At 39.5% G+C, this 24,519-nt stretch overlaps 2 protein-coding genes across 4 annotated transcripts; both read right to left on the bottom strand.

Moving 5' to 3' along the window:
• Positions 1 to 8,995: 8,995 nt before the first annotated feature.
• Positions 8,996 to 16,506, bottom strand: LOC108244063 (zinc finger protein 703-like). Its single transcript, XM_017429934.3, has 2 exons — positions 15,931 to 16,506; positions 8,996 to 14,425 (listed from the first exon to the last, which is right to left on the bottom strand). The coding sequence occupies exons 1-2, from the start codon at positions 16,165 to 16,167 to the stop codon at positions 12,920 to 12,922; spliced, it is 1,743 nt and encodes a 580-aa protein (XP_017285423.1). The 5' UTR covers positions 16,168 to 16,506; the 3' UTR covers positions 8,996 to 12,919.
• A 2,194-nt stretch (positions 16,507 to 18,700) lies between these two features.
• Positions 18,701 to 24,519, bottom strand: LOC108244046 (G2/M phase-specific E3 ubiquitin-protein ligase-like). 3 transcript variants are annotated; one of them, XM_037979277.1, is made up of 8 exons: positions 24,419 to 24,519; positions 24,024 to 24,158; positions 23,454 to 23,914; positions 22,951 to 23,261; positions 22,642 to 22,817; positions 21,497 to 21,669; positions 21,087 to 21,301; positions 18,701 to 20,834 (listed from the first exon to the last, which is right to left on the bottom strand). In XM_037979277.1, exons 4-8 carry the CDS (start codon positions 23,111 to 23,113, stop codon positions 20,578 to 20,580), a joined length of 984 nt encoding a protein of 327 aa, XP_037835205.1. In that variant the 5' UTR covers positions 23,114 to 23,261; positions 23,454 to 23,914; positions 24,024 to 24,158; positions 24,419 to 24,519; the 3' UTR covers positions 18,701 to 20,577. The 3 variants fall into 3 exon arrangements, 2 of the variants coding, with proteins under 2 accessions (XP_037835205.1, XP_037835206.1); XM_037979278.1 differs by having other exon boundaries at positions 18,701 to 20,831; XR_003039757.2 differs by lacking the exon at positions 21,497 to 21,669 and having other exon boundaries at positions 18,701 to 20,831.

Here is a 24,519-nt window from a genome sequence, read left to right as displayed (position 1 = left end):
AAGGGATGTGAGCACATTACTGTCCCATATTGTCTACTACAGCACCTACTTTATAAACTGAAAGCCCAGTTTGTACTGCTAATGTAACCTGAAAAAAATTTTTTATATGGAAGTAGCTGTGAGGTATTTCCATAGCAAACTCCAAGCGATGCTCATTAAACAAGATCTTTGCATAACACTTTGGCATTAACTGTTAAGAGTTAAAATTGTCTGTGAGCAAAATATCACATGAACCACTGGACAGATTTTACGCAGAAAGTAATCACTGGATGTACGTCTACAACTCATTAACCTTTGGAGTCAGCTGATTCAAATTAGTCACCACAGCTAATCAGTTTTATTTAACACAAACTGGCTAGAACGCAGACATATTACAAATAGTGAGCTAAACTGGTGGGGTAGTGGCTGAGAGTCATCCTCAACACATACTCCAAGTGCTAACACATCTTGCAAGAGCTCACGATATTAAATGAGATTGTGTTTAACATCATTTACATGGTTTGGCTACAATAGCTATAACTAATCTGGGTCAAGACCAAAGTGGATTGTTGAGTTTTAAAACAACTCAAATCTCAAAAATGCCAGGCCTAACCCATTACTGTACATGCCTTGTGCATTACATAAAAACATGAAGGAGTTTTAAACAGAAGTCCTACATCTACCTTTATTTGTGCTTGCAAAAAATCATAAAACTCTAAGCAACCAAGTAATATGAAACTAATGATGTAAATGTTTATAAAATAGAAATCACATAAACTGCTATGCAATCTTATAGATTATAGATTAAGACTGCAGTGAAGACCTTTAGTCAAAAATTAAACTTCTAACTGAGCGCTATCTGGAATAGGTAAGATATTAATTGTTCCTATTTTTTACAGAACCCCACTTTGAAAGATTTGAGCTGTCACTTTAGGTGAACTTTATTAAAATACTCACTTGGTGCACAGAAGAGGTAAAAATCAACTAGCAGATCGTGGCAGTAGGTTCCTAATTCCAAAATTGATAAGTCTAAATAAATTATATTCATATCAGTAATTAATTATGTTGCTTTTAAAGTAGATTATTTAGTGACATGAAAACTCCAGAAAAATATGATAATTAGCCTTGAGTAACAATAACTTTACTTTTTTTAAGAGTTACATCACAACTTCACTGGTTTTCATTTTTTACATTCACACATTCTTTTTTTTTCTTTGTCATACTTCAGAGAGACTCCTTCCTGTTAAACACATTTCATTTACAAAAATACAAAAAAAAAAGCTAAACTGCCATTTGCTTTTAGCTTCCACATGGCATGATGTTACCCAGATCCACAGCTGCTTGCATAATGATAAAAGCCAATCAGGCTGCAACAGTGAAGCACTGTCTCATCATTCATAGCTAATAAATCACTGAGTCCAGACACAAGACATCTGTTGAAAGCTGATTTCTTATCTGCCTTCCAGCATAATTTAGAAAACATCTGGAGTTTCTGAGGCCTTTGGCAACATGCAGGTAGGAAAACTCCCAGAGAAGGCCGATTTTTTTAGAACGCATTGACACCTAAACTGTAGGCCAGGTGATCTATTGCAGCGTAACATGAACTTTGAATGGATGTGTTGCAGATAAGGAAAACCAGAACATGAAACAAGATTGTTTTTTCATTCGAAACTGACATATTTCAAAAAACATTTTTCACATGTAACCACATATGGAGGAGTAAATTGGTTTTGAAACTGTCCACTTGCTATGCTCGGTCTTACTGCACATGTTTAGCTTTTTTCCTTTACACACAGTGCAGTTTGTCATAATCTTGGTGTGTTTTCTTTAGGAAATTGACATTTTTAAAACTACTGCTGCTTGATTTTCAGTTTAGTAAAAAAAAGAAAAAGAAAGCAAGAATTGCTGATTTTGTCCTGAGAATAAAATAAAATATTCTCAGAGACTTAAGCTAAATGAATGTTATTAGCTACATATAAAGGATGAAAAGGACAGAGACAGGGTTTATTTTTCAATATTGAGAGATAATAGGTCTAAATTTTAATCTTGTATTTTTACTTATTGGGTCAATGAGTACATAAAGATGTTTGGCTTTTTGCCTTTAGCTTGATACAAACGGGATAGGAGTTATAAAGATGTTGGATTGTAGGTACATTTCACTGCTCAGCCATGATTCACCCAATCAAGGACTGTGTGGCTATAGTGGCCACCAAACAAGGGGAACCAATTAATATTACACAGAAATTATAAAGTTCTAGCAAAGGGAGACCTGGGCCCCAAAATGTGCCGCCAACGAAACAGCATCTTCCTGCACTGACACGTTTGCCCACATTTAAATGAGGTATGCGTTTAGAGGAAAACATTTCCATATTTATGTACATTACTGATTGGGTTAAAAGCACCTGCTTCTTAGGCCCCGTCCACACAGAAATGTTGTCTTACCAAAGCAATCCTTTTCCTCGCAAACACAGCACTATCTTTAGAAATGTTTTCAAACACATAGAAACACAACAAATGACCCAAATGCAGCATTAACTATGCCATGCCTGTAGGTGGTAGTGTAACGCTGCCATAAAGATACACTAAAAACAGGAAAGGAGGCATGGAGTGGAGCAGATGCTCCAAAGCGTAAACACATGAAGAAAACGTTAAGGATAGCAAAACAACAACTGTATTTTGTCTGTTAGTAAAATATTTTATCAACCAATGGATGGGTTTTAATGAAACTTTCAGAATGTAATCATCAGCTCTACATCTACAACTGATTCACTTTAGGAGTAAAACCAATTTTAGATGGCTGCAACAGCTAATGAACATTAGCAATGCAGAAATGACTGACAAACTTACAGACACTGAGCTATAGTTTGACGTAGTAGCTAAGAGTAATCCTCAGCAAATATACTGAGTGTTAACAAATTTTACAGGATATTGCATTTTCATTTACAAGATTCAACCAAAGTGGCTCCAACTCTCATGTCTCAGTATAATATGATTTCAGTCTAATATCTCTGGCATGAAAGACAATGGGTTATATGAACTGCTTCAAGGAATGCTAGAACTTTTTAATTCTTTTTTTTTGTTTTTGGTGTTCCGCATTTTTTGTTGCTTTAACGCACCACTTTTCTGACTGCACACACACATCCTGTCTGTTGTAGGTTTGTGGCAGAGATCACGTCTGTTGGTTAGACTAAACAACAGTGTTTGAGTGGATTTGTGCTTTGTCATTAATCATCTTGACAGCTTGAAAAACAACACTTCCTCCTTAATGACTGTATTTGAGTAATCATGTTTGCTTATTTCCATGCAAGCTTTTTTTTTTTACCTTATTTTATTTTTTTGCGTGTGTGTGTATTTTGGAGGCTACTCTGTGACCTCCCAAGTCTGTGGTGTGGCGTCTGCTCTGGGTCACACCGGCCAATTACAGTAACGTTTGGGAAGAGGGTGAAAAACCATGAGGAATGAGTAGATGTGGTCGCAAGGACCCAGATGCGGAAAGCAGAGGATGGTGCCACCCCCACACCCCCGCCCAGCCGTCCCCCATACCTCCTGCATGTGGCTAACCCAGCGTCAGCCGCTGCTGGCATCCAGGCCTCTGCTGGTCACTGCCAAAGCACGTTTCTCCGTTAAGCAGTGGGCCTGTGATGCATGAGAGCTGACAACTGAGCTTGGAGCCCTCAGAGCACAAACCAGATCAGAACCAGCTGGGGCCAGGCACATTAGAGGAGAAACCATAATTGCATTTGCCCTTTTGTACAGCACTAAAATCCCTTGGTTGACTTTAATTTCTTACAAATGACACAAACAAAGAGAGGGGGCATCAATGTGACAGGTTGGGTTTTTAAAAATAAAAATACCTGCACAAATGCAAGTCGGTTTTTTTTTGAAAATTTTCTGTTCAGTAGCAGCTTCAATGTGGGTTTTTTTTTATAGAGGAGAAAGTTGTATTTTTAACATTTCTCCCCTGCTGTGGGTGTATGTAAGTGAAGGGTTTCTGGTGGTTTAGAAACATCAGTGTAGCATGGTCGACATCTGTGTCCGCTTTATTTTTAAACCACTTGAAAAGCACTCATAGCAGGATGATGGATGAAGTGATAAAGTTGGGGAGAGGACAAAATGAAAGTAGAGGAGTCCGTTTCTGGGAAGAAATTTGTGAGCTGTAACTAACATACAAGTTGCAGAAAATACCAGGGCAGATGTTTCCAATTTGTGACTACGCCTAATGATTTTTAATTATCTCAGAGAGCAAAAGTTAAACTAGGTAGGTAGGTACATTTATTTATATAGTACTTTTCCGCACAAGGTGACTCAAAGTGCTTAAAAAAGTAAGTTAAAAGTAGTTAAAAACTACAGGAATACTTCTTGAACTGGAAATCAGTCATCGAAACGTGAATCTCTTGACATCTTTTAAATCTAATCTTTGATTCATTTGCACTGGTTCAAGCTAATTAAGAGGTTAAAGGCTTGTCATGGAGTGAAGGAGCAGCTCCACAGTCTGTCATCATTAATCATTGGGGCTGTCAGGCTGAATCAAGGACTCTCTTAGACCAGCCAAGCAAGAGGGACAAAACCAGAAGACTTTATTATATAAGCAGCAGTATGTATTTACTTGTGGCCTTTACTTACAGTGCTTATAAAAAGTATTCACCACTTGGATGTTTTTACCTTTTTATTGCTGTGATAAATCAGTCATGGTCAATGTAAAAGGGCTTTTGGGACAAAAAAACCCCTCTTCAATAACAAACTAAAAATGGATTTTTACAAATAATGCTAATTAAATACAAATACAGCATAAATCTTCACCTCTTTAAAGTGACTGTCCTAATTCAAAAAGAGGTCCAGCCACTTGGTGCTAGTAGTCTCACAATTAATAAAATGGGAATCACCTGGGGGCAGTGGATGAGTCTCAAATAATTGCAGTGATAGAACACCTGGGTCTGGAATGTCTATTCACTAGTTAATCAGTATTACTGGCTACCATTACACCATGAAGACAAAAGAACACTCCAAGCAACTCAGAGAAAAGATTATTGAATGTACAGTACAAGTCAGAGAATGGATACAGAAGGATTTTCAAGGCCTAAACATCCCCAGGAGTTCTGTTAAATCCATCATCAAGAGATGGAAGTAATATGGGACGTGTATATCTACCAAGAGCAGACCGTCCTCACAAACTGAGTGATCGTGAAGAAGGAGGATAGTAAGAGAGGCCACCAAGACACCTGTGACTCTGAAGGAGCTCCAAGTTTCAGCAGGTGAGATGGGAGAGACTGAGCTACAACAACTGTTGATCAGGTTCTTCACCAGTCTGAGCTTTATGGTAGAGAGGCAAAGAGGAAGACACAGATTAAATCTCAACTAGAGTTTGCCAAATGGTATGTAGAAGACTCCATGGTCAAGGGGATAAAAATTTTGTGGTCTGATAAGACCAAATTGGAGCTTTTTGGCCATCAGACAAGATGTTGTGTTTGACAGAAACCACAAACTCATCATCCCCAGTGTGAAGCATGGTGGTGGCAGCATCATTCTATGGCGATACTTTTCGGCAGCTGGCCCTGGAAGGCTTGTAAAAATAGTGGGTAAAATGAATGCTGCAAAATGTTGGGAAATCCTGGAGAACAATCTGATGCTGTCTGCAAAAAAATGCTGAAACTGAGTTGTTAAAATTAAAAAAAGCAAAATGCTAGCTAAAAGTCAAAAGTAACACATCACTAGTTAAAAGTAGCAAACGGCTAGCTATAAGCTAAAGATAGCAAAAGGCTAATTAAAAGCTAAAAGTATCACAAACACGGGAGTGTCAGAGGTGAGCAACCCAGCAGCAAATAAAACTCAGGAGACCAGGTCTAAGGTAAGTGTCTTTATTTACACTATGAACGGGAGAGTTAGGCAGGGTTTGAAAGAGAGAAAGGATCGGTAAGAGACAGGTTTGTCGGTGAGGTTTACTTGCAGGAGTAAATCATTGTAAGTTAATAGTCTTACGGGTGGTGGGGGTAATCTTGGGTTCGGAGGTGACGTCCCGGATTCCTGTGGTGAGTATTTACAGGTAGGTGAGGTGCTTGGAGGCGAAGCCTTGAATCTCCGTGGTGGTCTTGCAGGTGGATGGTGCTCAGGTCAGTAACTCCCGGACTGGTCAGAGGCAGACTGGTTATGGCGATGATCTTTGGTAGGTAAGCAATTCTTGCATACTTTGCAGGTAGGAGTCTCCAAACAGATCCAGTCAATGGTTCACAGGATTCAGGTACTCTGGACGGGCACAGGAACAAAGACAAGTTAGGATTACTCAGGTAAACAAAGTTAGTAGGAGGCTGAGACTGATTACCAATGATAAACGATGCTCCAGTGTCGATCTATTCCTCCATGCTGCCTTAAGTACCCGAGAGAAGATGAGCTTGATCTGCTGCAGCTGTGGCTAATTAGTCTGCCAACCAATCAGGAAAAAACAAGAGGAGCGACCACAGGAGGCCAAATGGCAGACTGCCACAAAAGTAGCAAAATAGGAGCTTGAAGCTAAAAGTTAAATGTAGAAAACGGCTAGCTTACAGCCTAGAAATAGCAAAATGTTAGCCAAAAGATAAAAGCAGCAAAAGGCTAACTAAAAGATAAACCTAGGAAAATTTTAGCTAACTCTGCAAAATGTTAGCTAAATGTAGCAAAAGGTTAGCTAAGAGTATTAAAAGGCTAGCTGAAAGACAAAAGTTGCAGAACAGTAGCTAAAAGCTAAATTAGCATAAGAAAACAAATGTAGAACAAGTATTCTGAATCAGAATTCAAAGAAAACAATGTCTTAATAAATTGAAGACGTTACAATGTTTCGTTTGGAGAGAAAATTTGTAAATAAAGTTAAATAGTTTGGAAAGTATGAAAGTTTTAAAAACCAAAAGTCATAGCGCCCATCTCCCAAATGAGCTGAACGTTTTGATATGAAAGACTAAAATAGCTTCAAGTATGCAAAAGTGGTTAGATCACAATAAAATAAAAAACAAATGGAAAAATGAAAAACCATAAAGCAAGAGTGTGAATGAGCATTTGGAAAGTAAATAAAGGTTTGAGGAAAATCCCCAAAGAGAAATGGACAGAGTTACAGGACAGGAAAAACAGAAGCCACAGATATTGGATACATTTATTTGTAGAAATGATCACTTTCTTTGTAAATAAATAATAGATACCAATTTGCTGAAACTCTTTTGACCTGTATTTACAAATGAATATACAAAATCTTTAGATTCTTTAGTACAAACGTAAGGTAATGAAAAACGTGTGACCTTTTTTATTTCAAATGGTCAATCACATTTAAGTGGACATCAGCTGTATATTGGAAAAGCATTGTCTTAAGAGGAGCTAAAGTAGAATCTTAAAGTGAGACTTATTGGCCACCACTGAAAGGCCAAAGGTGGGGAATAATCAGCTAATCAACCTTAGCCAGCACAAATTATTCGAGCAATCATGCCCACCAAAATCTGAACTGAGAACACAGAATCAAGTCTCTTCAAGCTAACCCAAACTATAGGATTTATCAGAAAGAAATGTTTTAAGCCTATAGACACGGTATCAGACTTGTCTCTTGGATGATTTCTCTGATTAATGCATTCCTTACCCACTCTCAGTTTTAGTGGACGACCCTCTCTTGGCAGGTTTTCTGTGGATGTTATTTTGAATCCTGATGTTTCAAACTATTTTTCAGAGTAAACTGTTCTTTTTTTCATGCAAGTTTAATTTTAATCCAAGGTTGAGATGATAAGTTATTGAAAGATCCTCTCTAAGCTATGATTACTATAGGTTGGTTGACCTCCTGAGACCTTTTCCAGCACTTTCATTTACTTCATTTGTCACAGAGGAAAAAAGTTGAAAAGACAAATGATGTCATTCGCTACACAACAAGAAGATCTTTTGTCTGAGGTAGAAGTAAAAATACAGGTATCAGTGGTCACCAACAGGTGGCATCCGAGTCCATCTCTACAGAGGAGCTGAAGTGAAACCAGTAAAACAAAACCACCTCAAAATATTTTCAACTTCATTTCTGGTTGTGAAAAAAAAGACTAAAAACTTGTTGTAACTGCTGATGAATGCTCTCTTATAGGTTACAAATTGTCAGTTTTTCAGATCATACTTTGCAACATAAAACCTTTCAGCATGAGCCTACAGGACCCGACGCCCTTCAGCTAAACTCAGACAGCCCATAACTGAGTCTCAGACCACAGAAACAGAAGTAGGGTTTCATGTTACAGCAGCAACAGGCTCTTTATGACCCCTGTAGTTCTCTTGTCAGAGCAGTGAGTGACCAGCGTGGGTCATCTAAGCTTCACCAAGGGTGTCATAGTGTCATGTTGCGAGGAAATGGTATATTACTGCTGCCAATCTCGAGGCAGTCGTGGAAACCTGAGTGACTGTCAGGCCTTCGCCCTGAACACCAATGTGAGGTTCTGATGCTTATGGGGACATAGAGAGATGCATTTGTTTATTATTAGATAGGGTACTAGTAGATTTATCTGTAAATATGTGTTACATTCTCATTGACTGTCACACTTAATCAAGACGCTTTTACTTCAAGGCGAGTTATGCTTTCTGCTGACTGTAAAGCACACCTTCGCTCATCAATCATGAGTTGGGTTTTTTTCCCATGTTGAGCTCCTCATCTCACCTGTTTTTCCACCCAAGGTCAGTAAACATAAACTAGTTAAACAGGCTGAAATAATTAGTTCTAGATGCACTGGGGTACTCCCCTGACAGAATGTGAATTGTCGGCACCACGACCTGGTTGTTAATCCAGTTGAGTGTGTAAATGTTTGTGTGTATTTCTGACAGTGATTGCACAATTCTTCACAACGCAGCAGGCTGACCTTAAAAAACCTGACGTAATAATTTCAGGTAGATGACTGATGAATAAAAAACAATAATATCCAAACATTGTTTTGGCTGCTAATTTGCTTCAAATAGCAAAAAAAGAACAAAAAAGTGTGAATAACAAAGGCTTTAATCTTCATTGTCTGACAACCATCAAATTAGAAATAAAGACAAGATGCACATCATCAGTGTGATTTATTTACCAAAATATCACCTCACCTCTCATCAGCTCACCCTACACGGGTGCTCCGATATTACAAAAAAATATTGCATCTCAAGTTTCATTTATCTGCTGTGAAAATAAAAACAATCCAAAAAAAAAACCCAGCATTCACTCAAGAAGAAGTTATAAGACACGTTTCTAACACCAGTCCTTTGGCTCCCAGCAGGTCTGCTCCTAGGACTGGGGAAAAAAAAAGAATATATGGGAGGATTTAAAGCCAGATATCTCATTTAAAATAAATAGAACTCCTCAGCAGTAAAAACAAGCAAAATGAATCAAAGCAACTCATCATGAAAAGTGGGACTGATGGCGTTTGCTGGTTTGAGATTATGTGCGTCTCCTGCAGTGGAAAGGTGACTGGGGCTGCAGCTGAAAGCCATCACACACATAGGGCTGGGCAATAGGTACATGCTGTATAGTGCGATATTTGTAAACGCTCCTTTAGTCACTGTAATAAAGTTTAAATCCATATTGTAACCTAACACAGTGGTGAATTGGGCTAAAACAACAAACTGTACAGCTGTCCTCTCATACAATCCAACAGCCAAAATTACTTGAAATCAGAGAAGAAAAATTAGGATGCAGGTTCTCAAACTTTGCCTGCCTGATAATTTACCGTCTCTGAATGCTTGCCAACAATAGCTAAGCAGTTTCCTTGATTTCCAAAATATCAACACACAGCCCGCTGGACAGTTTTCAGAAAGGGAGGGGAAGAGAGCTGTGATGCTTTAGAAGCATCTGGGACAAAGCTAAATTCCTAGTAGCCCCTTTCAGATCATAGTTTTGCAATAAACACACAAACACAAACTCCACTTTATGGCTCATTTGTCATCCATATGACACAGGCTGATCTGGTTATATCAGGGGACTGTGTGTGCTTTCATAACATGCAGCTGGGATGGCAGAACCAAAGAAAAGTGGCGTAGAACTCAGCAGCACCAACATGAACTATGAGCATTAACTGTGTTGGGTATTTCCCCAATACTGTTCAAAACATTGATGGCAGATGAGCTCTGTGTTTCGTTTGATCATCTTCTGCTCTTAGTAAAACAAGCTCACGAATCTTCCTGTCACTCCAGCTAAGCAGCTTGCCTTCTCCATGAGAAGTCTCGAGGTCAACACTCAGTCACGTGGTCGTGAGATGAAAATTATGTCATTTTGTGCTCGTAGCAGCCTTGTCTGTTGCTTTGCAACACAAGGCCCTGGCTGAACTTTTCCTCACAGGGGTTAGCGCCGAGTGTTGTGTAATTGGTCAGAAGTTGTTGTAGGTGTGTTTATGAGGAAAAGACTGAGCTTTAATAGAGTCATTTTGCGTATACTGGTCCTCTAAGAAGCAGCTGAAGGCAGTAAGAAATTACAGCCATCTTTACAACTGTTCCAGCAAAACTTAGAAACCTATGAACTTAAAAAGACCGCAGAGATACAAGCGGCTCTTCAAAGCTGAGACTGTCTCAGTCAGTTTAATAAACACGTCTGGTCGGGGTAAGAAAAGCAAAATTTTGTACAAGTACTAGAGAGTTAAGAAGCCAGCACGAAGAAACCTGTTTTAACGCTTTATGAGGAAGGAGCTTCCTGGGAGTTCTGATCCGAGTGTCTCGTGGACGATGAAAGGTGTGTGCGAAAACAAATAGGTCACAGCTACATGACTGCGAACCGACTTCTTGGCATCTGATGGAGTATGCTGGAGCCTTTAGCTGTTATTGCTCCTAATTTTTCTTGGAAATTATCCTCTGGCTGGTTGCTTATGTTTTAAATAACAGACTTCATGTCATCACTATGTCATACTTGTCCCGGTTTACCCTTTCATTCAAAGCCATTTCTGCTTTGTCACTACCTCCCAAGAGCTGATCAAAAGGTGGGGGAACTTCAACCCACCATTCTGCTTTCTGATGATCGCCAAGATGTCGAAAACACGTGTCGATCACAGATTGAAGGTACGATCTCAAAGGAGCCATTGATTTAGATGCAGAAGCTAAAAACTAGCACTTAAGGTTCATACTCCATACTTGCAATAATATCAATTTTAATATCGCACAAAAGGGAAAACTCGTAATATATTGGATTTACTTAATATTTTGCCCAGCCCTATTCACGCACAGCTTTTATCCCCAAAATCATCACTGTTTAATGGGAAAATCCTTGTTCAAGAGGTTTTTGAAATCCATCTATCAAGTTAATGTGGAACATGGGGCAGCAGATCTCATCTACTGCAGACATGTCCACACAGAAGATCCATGTTAGTGAGGTCTAAAGCCTACATAATAAAAAGGTACAAAGAAAAAGGTGATAAAAGGTGATAGTTAAAATGAAAAGAAAAATCTAACTGATCTTACTCATCCCATCATTCTGCTTACATTTTGTCTGATGTCAAAAAGAAGCAGCAATTTGCCACATTCAAACCAAAGAAACAAGAAAAAACCTATCTGGGAATGTGAGTTGTCATTTTCAAGTGAAGGGAAGTGATTGAGCAGTTACACATTGCTGATAAATATGAAGCTACAGCCAGCTAACTTAGCTTCAACAGAGGGGGAACATTTGGGCACAGCCTTCAATTTTACACAGACAGAAAACTTACCATGAAAAACTAAACTATTATTTTGCTCAAGGATACAAGTCAGATAATTTCCAAAAAAACCAGCATCTCATTGGGCTGCGGTTGTCGGAGACCAGTTTGCGAATGGTACTTGCTACGAAGTCTCCAAAATGTCTCGAAAACATTTGCATGGGGGGGGGGGTTGGCTCAGAATGGACAGTTTTACAACAGGGAGGGCAGTGTGTCATTTATTTTAACCATCAGTAAAATAAATCTGAACATATTTTCACAAGTATTAAATAACTGGTTTTTGCTTTCCGCTGTTAATTAGCTAATTATTTATATTTTAAAACCAAGGACGGATTTTAACCACTGTTTTAAAGCAAACAAAAAACATATGCTACTGTAACTACTGAATTTGGAAAAATTAAACCAGTATCATGTGTTGTAATATTGACATTATTCTTGGTTTTGGTTTTGTGCAGAAATAAAAAATATAACAAAACTTTTTTTTCACTCTTTCATTGGACTTCTGTTTTATTTAAAGCAAGTGAAGAAACAAACTAAAGTATCATATCACACTAGTAGTTATTTAAATATAATACCAACATTAGTATGACTCTGAATCGATCTGCTCGTCGCTTCTTGGTATTTTGACACCGGCATAGGGGGCTTTCCTCAGGACGGAAAACGTGCCCAGTTCTAAAAAACTATGTTGATGAGAAATAATTGTCCAAACTTGTCCAGATCTGCCTATCTTCATTTTAAAAGTGTATTCCAGCCGAATAAATCACACACGTGGGGGTGGCTGCAGAGGACGGTACGAAGCCGAATGAGGTGGGCAACTAAATAACGTGCACAGCTTAGAGTACAGTTTTGCAAGCTGTGCACACAGACATAAGCTGAGATTTAAAAAATAAATAAAATTGCAATATCTGGCCACATGGCTCGCTGGTCACAAACAGAGTTCAGCTGAAAATCTGTCTGTTTTCTTGCAATTTTGAGGCAACTAGTCTCGAACAGCTGCAGCCCAGTGGGATCTAACCTTAAACCAAAAGGAAACCAGTCCCCAATTATATGGCAATACAATAAGTTCCTATCTCCTTTTTTATTTAAATTAAACAACATTTCATTTGAACTGTGAATGTGCTGGTAGCTGAAATTTTCACAGCTTTTCTTTTGGTCATGCTAAGTTACGCCAATCAGCTGCAGATTCCCATTTAACAGACTCATGACAGCTGTTCCAGATTTCTCACCCAACTTTCTGCAATGAAAGATGATTTGAATCCCCCCCCCCAAAAAAAAAAAACAAATTCTCAAACCATTTCTACAAATGTGAACGTACTCTACTGGTATCCAATAGATGACCCAAGTCTCTGACTGTAGAGAGCGTAATGAGGGTAGTATGGACCTGTGGTAGGCAGAGAGTGCAGGGAGATGGAGGAAGGTCCAGAAGGTAGATGAACCTTACTGTAGGGGTGATAGCGAGCTAAGCCCAAGCTGGGAGGAGCCCTGAGAGACAGAGAGCTGGGCATGGAGCCCGGGCTGCTCTGGTGTGGGAGGTGAAGGTGGCAGGAGGTGGGTCCAGAGGAGGAAACAGAGAGCAGCTTACTGTCCATCCCCGCAGGCAGAGCCGTGTGGGTCCGGAGGTGAGCCAGGAGTTCATCTGAGGTGGCAAAACGCTTGTCACACGGCCCTCCGGCTGACACCCAATTGCAGGCGTGGGGGAGGGGGTCATTGGGGAGCATGAAACCATACGTGTAGAGTGGATGAGAGAGAGAGGGGGACACACTGGATGACAGGGGATGAAGTGGATGGGAGGGGTACACCAGGGGGAAACTTGGCTTCAGGGTGGGTGAAGGGTCGTGGATGCAGGAGTTGCAGTTGCTTCCACCGAGGTGGGACACACCCGGATAGCTGAGGCAGTAAGGGTCCCTGCATAAACCCTGCATGAAAGAAGGAGGGGAGGCGCCGGTGAGAGGGCTGGAGCTCGGGTGCTTTCCTCCCATGCTGCTCATGCTGAGGCTTGATTTGGATGGGTCCAGTCCTGGGACAAACTGCGATGGGTAGCCTGCGTACCCCGCCATGACAGATCCGTGGTAGCCCATGTTAGAGGAGGGAAGGGGAAAGAGCGACTGGCTCTTATAGGGAGAAATTGGTGTAATATGTCCAGGTCCGAGGCTCGGCTGGACAGTCTCTGCTTTCCCGTCGTCGTGGTTGGAGCCACCGTCAGAGCTGCTGTTGCTACAGTTGGTCGTAGCACGAACATGGCGGGAGTTGGCGTGGTGCGCGCCGTCAGAGCTGGCCTTGGTTAAATCGGCCTCTTTTTTCGGATTGGTAACATTATTATTGCTGACAGGACTGCTCTGCTCACATGTGGGTTCACTGGTGGAAGTGTGGGACTGCGAGATGGACTGTCCCCTAGGAGACTGGCTCCGTTTGTGATGTTGCTGCTGCTGAGTGTGCCCTGAAGGGGAGCTGCTGACTCTGGAGCCGGGCGAGGCAGGGTGGGGTGGGTAGGGCTGCTGCCCACTGCTCGAGTTTGCATTCGTGGTAGCGTTATTGCTGCTGGGTGCCCTGAACCCAACTTTCTCCCCGCTGGAGCTGCTGCTGGTGACTCCATCTCTGCGAGAGTCTCCGCTGCCTTTGTTGTAGGGTTTGAAGCTGGATTTGTCCTCCAGGGAGGGGCGGTGCTCCCCTAGCTTTAGGCTGGAAGAGGACGAACGATTGCTGGACTCCTTGTCACCTTGACTGCAGGACGAGCCCAGCTTGGAAGAAGATGGAGGGTCCGGTTTACCAATCTGAGAGCAGGTCTGAGCCAACAAAGCCAGTGGACTCTTCTTAGCATCCAGCTATAACAGAGCAAGAGATTTGGGTTAATTTTGAGCTCTCTAATCTGTGGGCATTCGTGGTTACACATATTAACTTACTGATTTGTTAAAAAAAAAAAGTGAGAGAAAAGACCTAGCATTTCTTAAAGAAATGCCTGCAGCCCTTTTAAGCCAGTGTTTTAGACTACGATCATCTTACGTTATGAAATGTAGCAGTTGTCTGAAATTGTGTTGACTCCAAAAGGTAATCAGTTGTAGATGTAGAGCCATTAATTACTTTCTTAGAGTTTCACTGAAATCCTTCCAGTGGGTTATCAGATATTTTGCTAACAGACAAACAGTGGTGACTCCAACAGTAATGCCAAGGTTTTATTCAAAAAGGTCATGCAATCTGTTGAGCTTGACATATGTGTTAGAGATGATAATCAGCTATTACTACACCAGATTTTAGCTCAAAATCTGTAAAAAAAAATGGCTTAGTTAGTCATTTTTTGTGTTTTTTACAGTCATTTGGCTGTGACACACATCTTAAATCGAGTTGACCCAAAAAGGTAATCAATTATATATGTCAACCCAATGATTACTGTCTATAAGTTTCATTAAAATTTGTTCTGTGGTTTAAGGGATATTTTGCTAACAGACAGACACAACTCCTAATAATTAATGGAAAGTTTAAAACACAGGTCTCGTACGACCAGTTAGTGCTCAGAATATGCGATGGGGATCAGACTCGGTCATTGAAATAAAACATTTTAGCTCAATATCTTTAAACCTGGGTGGGTTATAGTAATTTTCATGTTTGCAAAGAGTGATCTGGTGTGGCGGACATCTTGAATTAGGTTGACTTCAAAGGTCAGTCAATTATAGATGTCCATCCAATGATTACTTTTTGAAAGTTTCAATAAACTCCATCCAGTGATTTATGAGATATTTTGCTAACAAACAGAATGGCCAAAAATACAGTGGTAAAAACATTTCCCCTGCGCTGCTGAAGACAAAAAAACAGAGGAGAAACAGCAGAACCTTTTCAAAAACCAGAGTTAAAACAATAATAATAAAAAAGCATATTGCGCACATCATCTGCTCTTTAGGTTTTAGTTCAGTTTTTGTCCAGACTTCATCTCTGGTACTGTAGATTTATGATGACGAGTTCACGCTTAAAGAGGATTTGTCCTAATAATCATTTCAATATAATTTTTGTAAAACTACTTTGGAAAAAAAAGTCCCCTCCATCAACAACAACAACAAAAGCCTGCTAATTAATTTAAGCTTAAATTTAGTTCTTAATTCTTTTGACTTTTTGTGTAACTTGAGCGAAAAAGCCTGACCTGTTCTGCAATCTTCGGTCAAACTTTGACTTGTGTCACCCTGGGACAAAGACAATACCTCTGACATGAAACAAGAAAGCTAACCCTTCATCTTCAAAGATTGCACGCCGTTTGATCTTTTTCATGTCTTCGTTTCTGCCGCAGATCAAAGCAGCCCGCTGTTTATAATCAAAGCGTAAAAAGTCCATAAACAAATACCTCGATGCTAACTGGTGCGGACGTGAGGGGCTGTAAATATTCCGGGTGGAGCAAGTGTCCGGTGTGCGCGGTCAACATCTTGAGAACTCGGACGGGGAGCCGCTTTGCCTGCCGAACTGGGTCCAGAGGGGTCAGCAAAGAGACCGCGGCACCGGGGGGACGGGTTCTGGAGTCGGTGGTAACGCTAATCCGCTCGCTAATTCGATACGCGGCTGATTCGGAAGAGAGATATTTCATTAGAGACACAGCCAGTCCTCTCGGGTGTGCGGTAGTCCACAGAGAAAGGCGAAGTGTTGGTTCAAAATGTAATCCAGAATCAGCGTCCCCCGGGAAGACGGAGAACCAGCTTGGTCCCAGTTCTCTACTTGGTCTGAAACATCTCCAAATGCGAATCCGCAAAAAGTCCACAAACTATCACACGGCGCCCTTCAGCCGGTGCATGAAACTCAAGAGGAAAGCTGTCAGAATCCCGGAGAGGAGCGTTCCGCCGCGTATCTCCGGTCCGGAGTCCCGCAGCTCTCTGATCGGGGCGGCAGAAGCTCGGAGCTCCGCCGCCTCTGTGTGAGCTCTGGGTGGCCGCATCGGTAATGAGCGGGGCGGAGAGGCGGGGCGGAGAGGCGGGGCGGATACCTCCGCCCCTCCGCGTCAGACCGCGCTGCTCCCGTTAAAGCCGACCAGTCGCTCTGGACTATGGGAGGCCAGGTAAGACATAATTCTGAAATACCGTTCATACACACATATGAAAAGCTCTCATACACACATATGAAAAGCTCTCATACACACACGTGAAATCTCGTCTGAAACGGAAGGTGTTTCACATGAAAAGGAAGGAAGGAGATCTGACAGGAAACGGAAGTTGGTGTTTTAAGCGCGCATTTTTTCAACACACGGATGTCTGCTCAACAGCCTGCGGGGAGCCTTGTAGAAGCAGCAGCATTGCTACAAAACATTTTAGCCTTGGTAGAGACGATCAGAACCGTGTCCCACTCGGCGGCAACAGGTGGGCAGCAGCTAACCGCTACAGCTCCAGCTCCAGATGGGGACACGCTGGACTCGCGCTTAGCATCTCTGTTTCCTTCCTGGCAGCCGTGTCACATTTCTGTCGCTCTCAGGAGAAAACGTTGACTTACAAAATCATGAACATTATTTTTTTCCTCTGTGTTTTTCATGTTCAGTTTTTTTCCCAACATGTTAAAAACAACGAAGAAGTTGTTGCAAGTTTTTTTAGAAGTGCCTTACAATGCATTGAGTCGCTTCAAAGAGAGGAGTTAAACGCTGTCATCCAGACGAGGCTTTATAGACAGCTTGATGACCATTCACGAACAGTTTCAGCATTTATTGCTGCTGTGTCAAGATATGATCCTTCCAATAGATATGTCATTAACATACTTGAATCTCTTTATATGTGTTTTCAAAATTTGCTAATTGAATATTCAACCAGGCAAGGATCCACTGATGTGACTACTTTTTTCACACCCCCAACAACATTAAATGGACACCCTGGACGTCCCAGATATGTAATTGAAGCTGAACAGATTGCACATTGTGTATCCATTGGGATGACATGGCAGAGGATTGCATCATGCTTTGGAATTAGTTCAAGAACGTTATACAGACACAGACAAACTCTTGGAATTGAGACATTATCATATGCATTACTATCTAATGAAGAGCTGGACAGTATAGTCACCAGCATACTTCGGAATACTCCCAATGCAGGTGAAACATATATACTTGGTAGCCTCAGATCACGTGGAATAAGAATTCAGCGTTGGCGAGTCAGACAGAGCCTGTGCCAAGTTTACCTCATTGCCAGGTCATTAAGACGACGCCATGCAATACATCGAAGGACTTACTGTGTTCAGGGCCCCAATCAATTATGGTAAGCATGTATCACCTATAGACAGCTGACAAATAAACATTCAAGTTGCTTAGAAACCTAAACTCTCTAATTTCATATGTATATAATAGGGGTGCAACAATAAATATGTTTCAAACCGTTCAGTACAGTGCTTATTAAATAATGAACATTTGCCTAACCGCAAACGTACACATTTTTAAATTAAATGTTGCTGAAACAGCACGTTTCTCAGTGGATCTGCGCTCAACATTGCAGCCTAGGTGGAGTAGTCGAACACAGATCCACTGAGCCTTCAACACAGTGCATCTTCAGAAGACAAGCTGGTAAAATAAATTTTAAAAAATCTGTATTGTTCGATACATTGTGTGTATTGAACGATTCAATACAGATACATGTATTGTACAGATATTGACAGATACATATATTATTGCACCCTTATATATATACATACACATACACACACACACACATTTGTTAGTATTAATAAAAGATAAATGACTATGGTCTTTATTTCCTCACAGGCATTTTCACGGCAACCATAAACTGGTTAGGTGGACAATGGTTCTGCATGGCTGTGTGGATGGTTTCAGCCGGACTATTATCTATTTACGATGCCTATCAAATAATAGCCTCAAGTGTCTTGTCCTTGTTTTTGGAAGGTGTAGAGAACTTTGGATTGCCTTTAAGAGTCAGATGTGATCATGGTATGGAAAATGTACAAGTTGCCCGGTTTATGTTGGAAAGAAGAGGATTAAACAGTGTGATCACTGGTGTTTCAGTACACAACCAAAGAATCGAGAGACTCTGGGCTGAACTCAATAGAGTTGTTTTGAGACACTTCATACACATTTTTAACTTTATGGAAGAACACGGCATACTTGATTCGTTGAATGAACAACATCTTTTCTGTCTGCATTATGTTTATTTGCCAAGAATTGAACAGTCAGTAACAGAATTTATTAATCAATGGAACAACCATGGTCTCTCTACACAAAGGAGCCAAACACCTCTACAGCTGTGGCACACAGGTGTCATAAATAACATTGGAATCCAGCCAGTTATAAATGACATTTTTAGTAACTATTATGGCATTGTTGAACAAAGACCATTCCCTGAGACTCCAACCAATAATAATATTGTAGTTCCAGATATTGATTTAGCCATTAATGAGACCACACTGAACCGTATCCACCAAGTCAACCCATTAGAAAATGATGGGAACCATGGAATAGATATTTTCTTTTCTCTTGTGCTTTCTCTGCAATGAATGTCTTATTGACCAAATAATAAAATAAATGAGTTTCAATGTAAAAGTTTGCAATTTTTTTAAGAACAGAAAAGCAGAATTTGAACTAGGTGAGCCATTACAAGTAACTTTGCCTCTTAGCTGGCTAATATTTGATTAAGACTAGACCAAACAGCTGGTATGAACACCACAGCTTCTACTTTTATGACTTTTAAGACTTTCAAAATATAAAACCAAATAATTTTGGGTCAGTTAAAGCGTATTTTTCTGTCTGTACCTTTAGCAAAATATCTTATGGACCAGTGGACAGATTTGAATGAAACTCTTAGAAATTCAGTTTTGGAAGAATAAAGTATATCTTATTTATTTTTTAAAGATTATTTAAAATGGCCACACTTGCTGGAAGGGCTGTACGTGCTAAACAGCCTTTTTTCAGATATGAAAACTAAATTTGGTGTGTTAATATGTAAGACTAATCCTCAAAATATATTCAGAGCACTAACTGACTAACATCTTTACCTAAAACGTCTGTTTTAAAGATTTTTTTTTTTTTAAATAGAAAAAAATGTATCTCAAATTACCAAACCAATTTCAATAAAACACCCTGAATTGAATCACTGCATACACATCTACAACTTATTGTAGGTTGCAGTCAACACAAATCAAGATTGCAGCCATAGCTAATTTATCTTTAATAACAATGGCTATAATCTAAGCAAAATTGCAGATATTGAAGTTTATATGGTAGTCACTAGTCATCCTCAATACATACTCCTGACATTGTCACACATCGTGAGATATGACTGTGGCAGCTATTTTGAATTGGGTTGACTCAACTTAATTCAGTTGCAGTTCTACATGATAATTTTTCTCAGGTTTGATTAAATTTCATGCAACTGGTTCATGAGATATTTTGCTAACAAAATTGACTCAAATTGTTGATTGCAAAGTATTGAGAACAGATCTTGCTCTTTCAGTTAATGCTTTGAATAGATGTTGGGGATTAGTCTTACATATCACCACACCAAATTTTGTTTTCATACCTGCAAAAAGTGTTGAGTCATTTAAGGCTGCTTAGCACATCCAGCCATGCCAGCAAGTGTGGCCATCTTAAATGGGCCTGACTCAAAAAGTAAATAAGATATAGATGTTCTTCCAAAATGTATTATTTAAAAGTTTCATTCAAATCTTCGAAAGAGGATTAGGGCCACTGGAAAAAAAAAAAACAATTCTGACTTTAATATCAGAATTATGACTTTTTCCTAATTCTGAGAAAATAGACTGAATTCCGAGTTTTTATTTCAGACATTTGAGATTAAAGTCAGAATTCATTTTTTCTTTTCAGTGGCCCTAATCCTTTTTCGTACAAATCCCTCCACTGGTTCATAAGATATTTTGATAAAGGTACAGACGAAAACATCATTACTCTGCCTTTAACAGTGGGCATTAATAATTCTGACAACTGATTTAAAACCATTTTCTGAAACTGTCTACAACATGAGGAAAATATGAACTGAAATACTTACAGCACATAATATATTTATGCCCTGCCAAATCCGTAAGTATTTCCTAATGCAAAGTCAAACTTTTCTTTGAACACCTGGTATGATGTATGAAGTGGTAGTTTGATGCAGTTAATACATGTGTTGGCCATTGGGAACACTGACGAGAAGTCATCATCTTTAAGGATAAACTGGACAGAAGGAGTTGGGGAAAACCCAATTGGTGGCACCTCAGATGCTGCTGTTGCAAATGCCAGTATCTTCTGGAGTTTGTTTGGACCTTCTTCATCTTCTTCTTCCAAAACAGACAAAAAAAAAGAGACAAAAGAAAAAAATGTCAGTTGGCACAACAAAAGTCAAATATCTTATTAAAGTGTATTAATGAAACACTGAACAAGTTACATCAGTAATCAGGCTGTCTCATTTATCTCAAGGTACTGTCCAAGAAGTAGGTCTTAGATATATTTTTAGTGTACAGTTTGTTTTGCTATAAAATTTAGCAAACCAAAATTATAAACATCATTTCACTGTTTTTTTAAACATCTACCTTCTGCATCCTGGAGATAATCTCTCCAAAATGTAACAACTTTCTCCTCTGCAGCTCTCTTGTTGCTCCCTTCTGGAGAAAGACGAATGCTGAAGAGATTGTCCATCTGGTCAGCACTCAATCTGCAGGGCTCATAGCAGAACAGGGGGCGAAAGCTGTCTGGATGTCTTTGCATTTTCTCAAGAACTCCAAGTGTTTTCAGTCCTTCACAGAATCTGTAAAAAGAACAAAGAATATACATTTGAGAGTTTAGCCTGGGGTTGTAAATACCTTTAAAATACAGTTTGGTTTTCTGACTTTGAAACACAATCACAAACATATACATATGTATAGTTATTAATTTATGAGATTGATGCATGCAACCCATAGCCCTGTTTGGTTAACCTGTCTATAAACAGCTATAATAATACTTGTGGAAAGGACCTTGAACTCTGTGGATAACCTGAAACATGACAATGTCATGCACCAGCAGATCCCTGTCTCTTATTGACTGCATAGGCCTTAGACATCCAGCATTGGCCAAGTAGTCAAGCAGAGGTGCCTCTGACTTTTCAAGGTCCTCAAGGGTAGTACTTTCACATACCTAGCATCATGAGGAGCAGCAAATGTTTGTTAGTAAGTCAGTCACATAGTTTACTAGTTATTGTTTAGTCTTGTAATGTATATGTAGAAACAGAAAATTACATGAAGTGTGGTGATGGGCTCCTTGTAGTTGAAATACACAGTTCTAAAAAGTGAAAATTAAGGAATATGCATTTTGTTGTCTACATTTGTTGTATTGTGGTTGATTTCAAACAACAAAAACTGTAAAAAGGGCAACAGCAGTATGCATATTGGGCTGAATAAAATAAAACATTTGAAAAGCAAATTTAATAGCACAGCAGTGGTGAAATGTTTCCAGACTCATATTTACACAATAACACAAATAATTACTGACAACCTGAAAGCAGTGAAACAATCTGCAAATTTGACGGACCATCTTAATATAGTCGTGACATTAGGCAGATTCTAAAATATGAATATTTTTAACATTCTTATCTTACAAGGATAGTCTAGTCATTTTGGAAGCAATGTTTTTTCAAAAAGCTATTAATGTTTTGAACATTATCATTGAAATCTGTCATCGAGCACAGACTGGAAAGAAAACTTCCTCCAGATTAAACTAATGGCTAGCCAAGTAAGTACTAGATTTTAAAAACAAATTTTCAGACTTTATTTTTATTTTTTAAAGCATACTGGTGTGAAAGAAGGCTACATTAATTGATATTATATTAAACCTGTACACTTTTGTATTTCAAATAAACATCTGTGCTACTACATGAATGTATGTGTGATGAGCATAGATGCACAGAAATAGAACATGTATTTACTGATGATGCTGAGGCTGCAAAGGTACAATCTACCAGGAGTAGAGTAAACCTTTGGACTTACTAGATGAGATGATTGCACAGATTTTTGCATCTCAGCGGCATTGGCAAGTAACAGCTTGCCTTTATTCAGGACATTTTTATACAAAATGTATTTGAAATGTTTTAAGTTAACTTATATAACTGACCTTTTTGACTTTTTCTAGAAGTTCTGTATCTGCAATGTCATCAAGAACTGGTTTAGCAGAACCATACACAAGCAGAGAAAAAGGTGTTGGTGAGAAGAATTTTGGTGGAGGACCACCGTGCACCAAGCTCACTGCAATGGCTTTTCCAGCTAGGTAGTACCAGTCATCTCTTAGAGCTGCAAAACAAAAAAATTAAATAAAATGTTAAATAGAGAAAAACTTCAAAGTTTTATGACAAATTAAATGTGCTAAAGGATAATGTCAAAACCATCCTAAAAAGGCTGAGAGATCTTGTATGGGAATAATTACCAGCACTGTTAAGAGCCAAGTTCCTGTTGTTTTGCTTTCCCTCAAACATGGGGGAAATAGCAATGGTCTCCATTAGCAACCTCAAGAACTCCCTTCGTGGCCCACCAAGATCAACTCCTTCTTCATTCCTCCCCATGTCATCTGAGAACTTCACATAGATCATGGAGTTAGGGTCATAAGATGCTCGTCGAAAACCTCACAAGGCTCCTTCCCAGAATGCAGAGCGATTTATGTTGAACTTGCACTGGTGCTGAGGGTTAATTTTGCTTGACAGATCTAGCAGTATCTCCTGAACAGGAACATTTTCTGTACTAAAAAGACAGTCAAAATAGAAATATTAAAAATCCGTAGCAAACCATGTTTTATAGGAACTGTATTCATCAACTAATTTATTCAAAATATGTAGACAATAATGTTACTTTTATCTTCTAACTTTATCTATGTACATTATTGTACAAATTATCTTTATGTTTTCTGTTTCAAATTGTATGTGTGGTACTCACAGTTGACTTTCCATACTGGCAATTAAAGCCATGTTTATTTCATCGTCATCTGAAGATTCATCAAAGATAGCTGCGACAAGTGTTAAATATGAAGAATAGTCATCATCATGAGGTCTTGTGCCAGGGTTTGCATTACTTCTCTCAAGGCAGCTTTTGTTATGACCACTCATGGAAGAATGGCCATCTTCTTGCTTTCCTTTCTGCCTTTTCACAGATCTGGCAGGATCAGGGTTGATGTCATGGCCACCTTCATTATTGCTGGTGGTGCATGGAATGCCACCTTCATGATGATTTTGAGAGCGACTGCTAAACCTTGTAACTGGTCTTGTGGTAACATGACTTTCCATGCTTGCTTGTGGACCATCAACTTCAACACATTCAACATCATTGTCACTCTTGTCATCAATGGTGAACATACGTACAGGTTTGTTTGTAGCTTCATTTTCGTCTTCAGAGTCAGACTTAAATGAAAAAGAGCACTAACATTAAGAAGTGTTTGAAAAAATAAATTGTGACATTCCATACTTTTAACAGGAATATAAGCATGAACAAGTAAAAAAGAAAACCTACTAAAAGTGTTCTTGATGGTCTCACATACAGGGCTTTGGTTTATAAACTTTATGAATTAGCATTCCATTCAGCTCCTGATCTTCCTGGAGCTTAGGAGACACCAACTTATTGCCACATGCCATAAGCAGCTGAAGGCTGTGAAAAACATGACAAAAAACAACTAGTTACGCTGAGTATCACAACTATTTTTCACTTATGTTAGTGGGTAGGCATGTGTACTTGTCAATTTACGATTAAGCTGAGTTTGATGATTGAATCACAGAAATTCCAACAAAAATGCTTTTGCCTATAACTCGCTAAAATTTAGATATTACTTACTGTGTTTTTAAAATTTCTCATTGCATAGTGATGTTAGGTATAAATTTAAAGAAAAAGTAAGTTATAAAGGGATTTACCTGACATCTTTTGGAATGTGCTCGCCAAAGCCATCCCTGATGCGTTTTATGACAGTTTGGTGGTCCCAGGCCTTCTGAAATTCAAAGGCACTAAGGATATG

The sequence above is a fragment of the Kryptolebias marmoratus genome, linkage group LG14, assembly GCF_001649575.2.
Source record: "Kryptolebias marmoratus isolate JLee-2015 linkage group LG14, ASM164957v2, whole genome shotgun sequence".
In the NCBI taxonomy this organism is placed as follows: Eukaryota; Metazoa; Chordata; class Actinopteri; order Cyprinodontiformes; family Rivulidae; genus Kryptolebias; species Kryptolebias marmoratus.
This window is presented reverse-complemented; position numbering and strand designations above follow the sequence as displayed.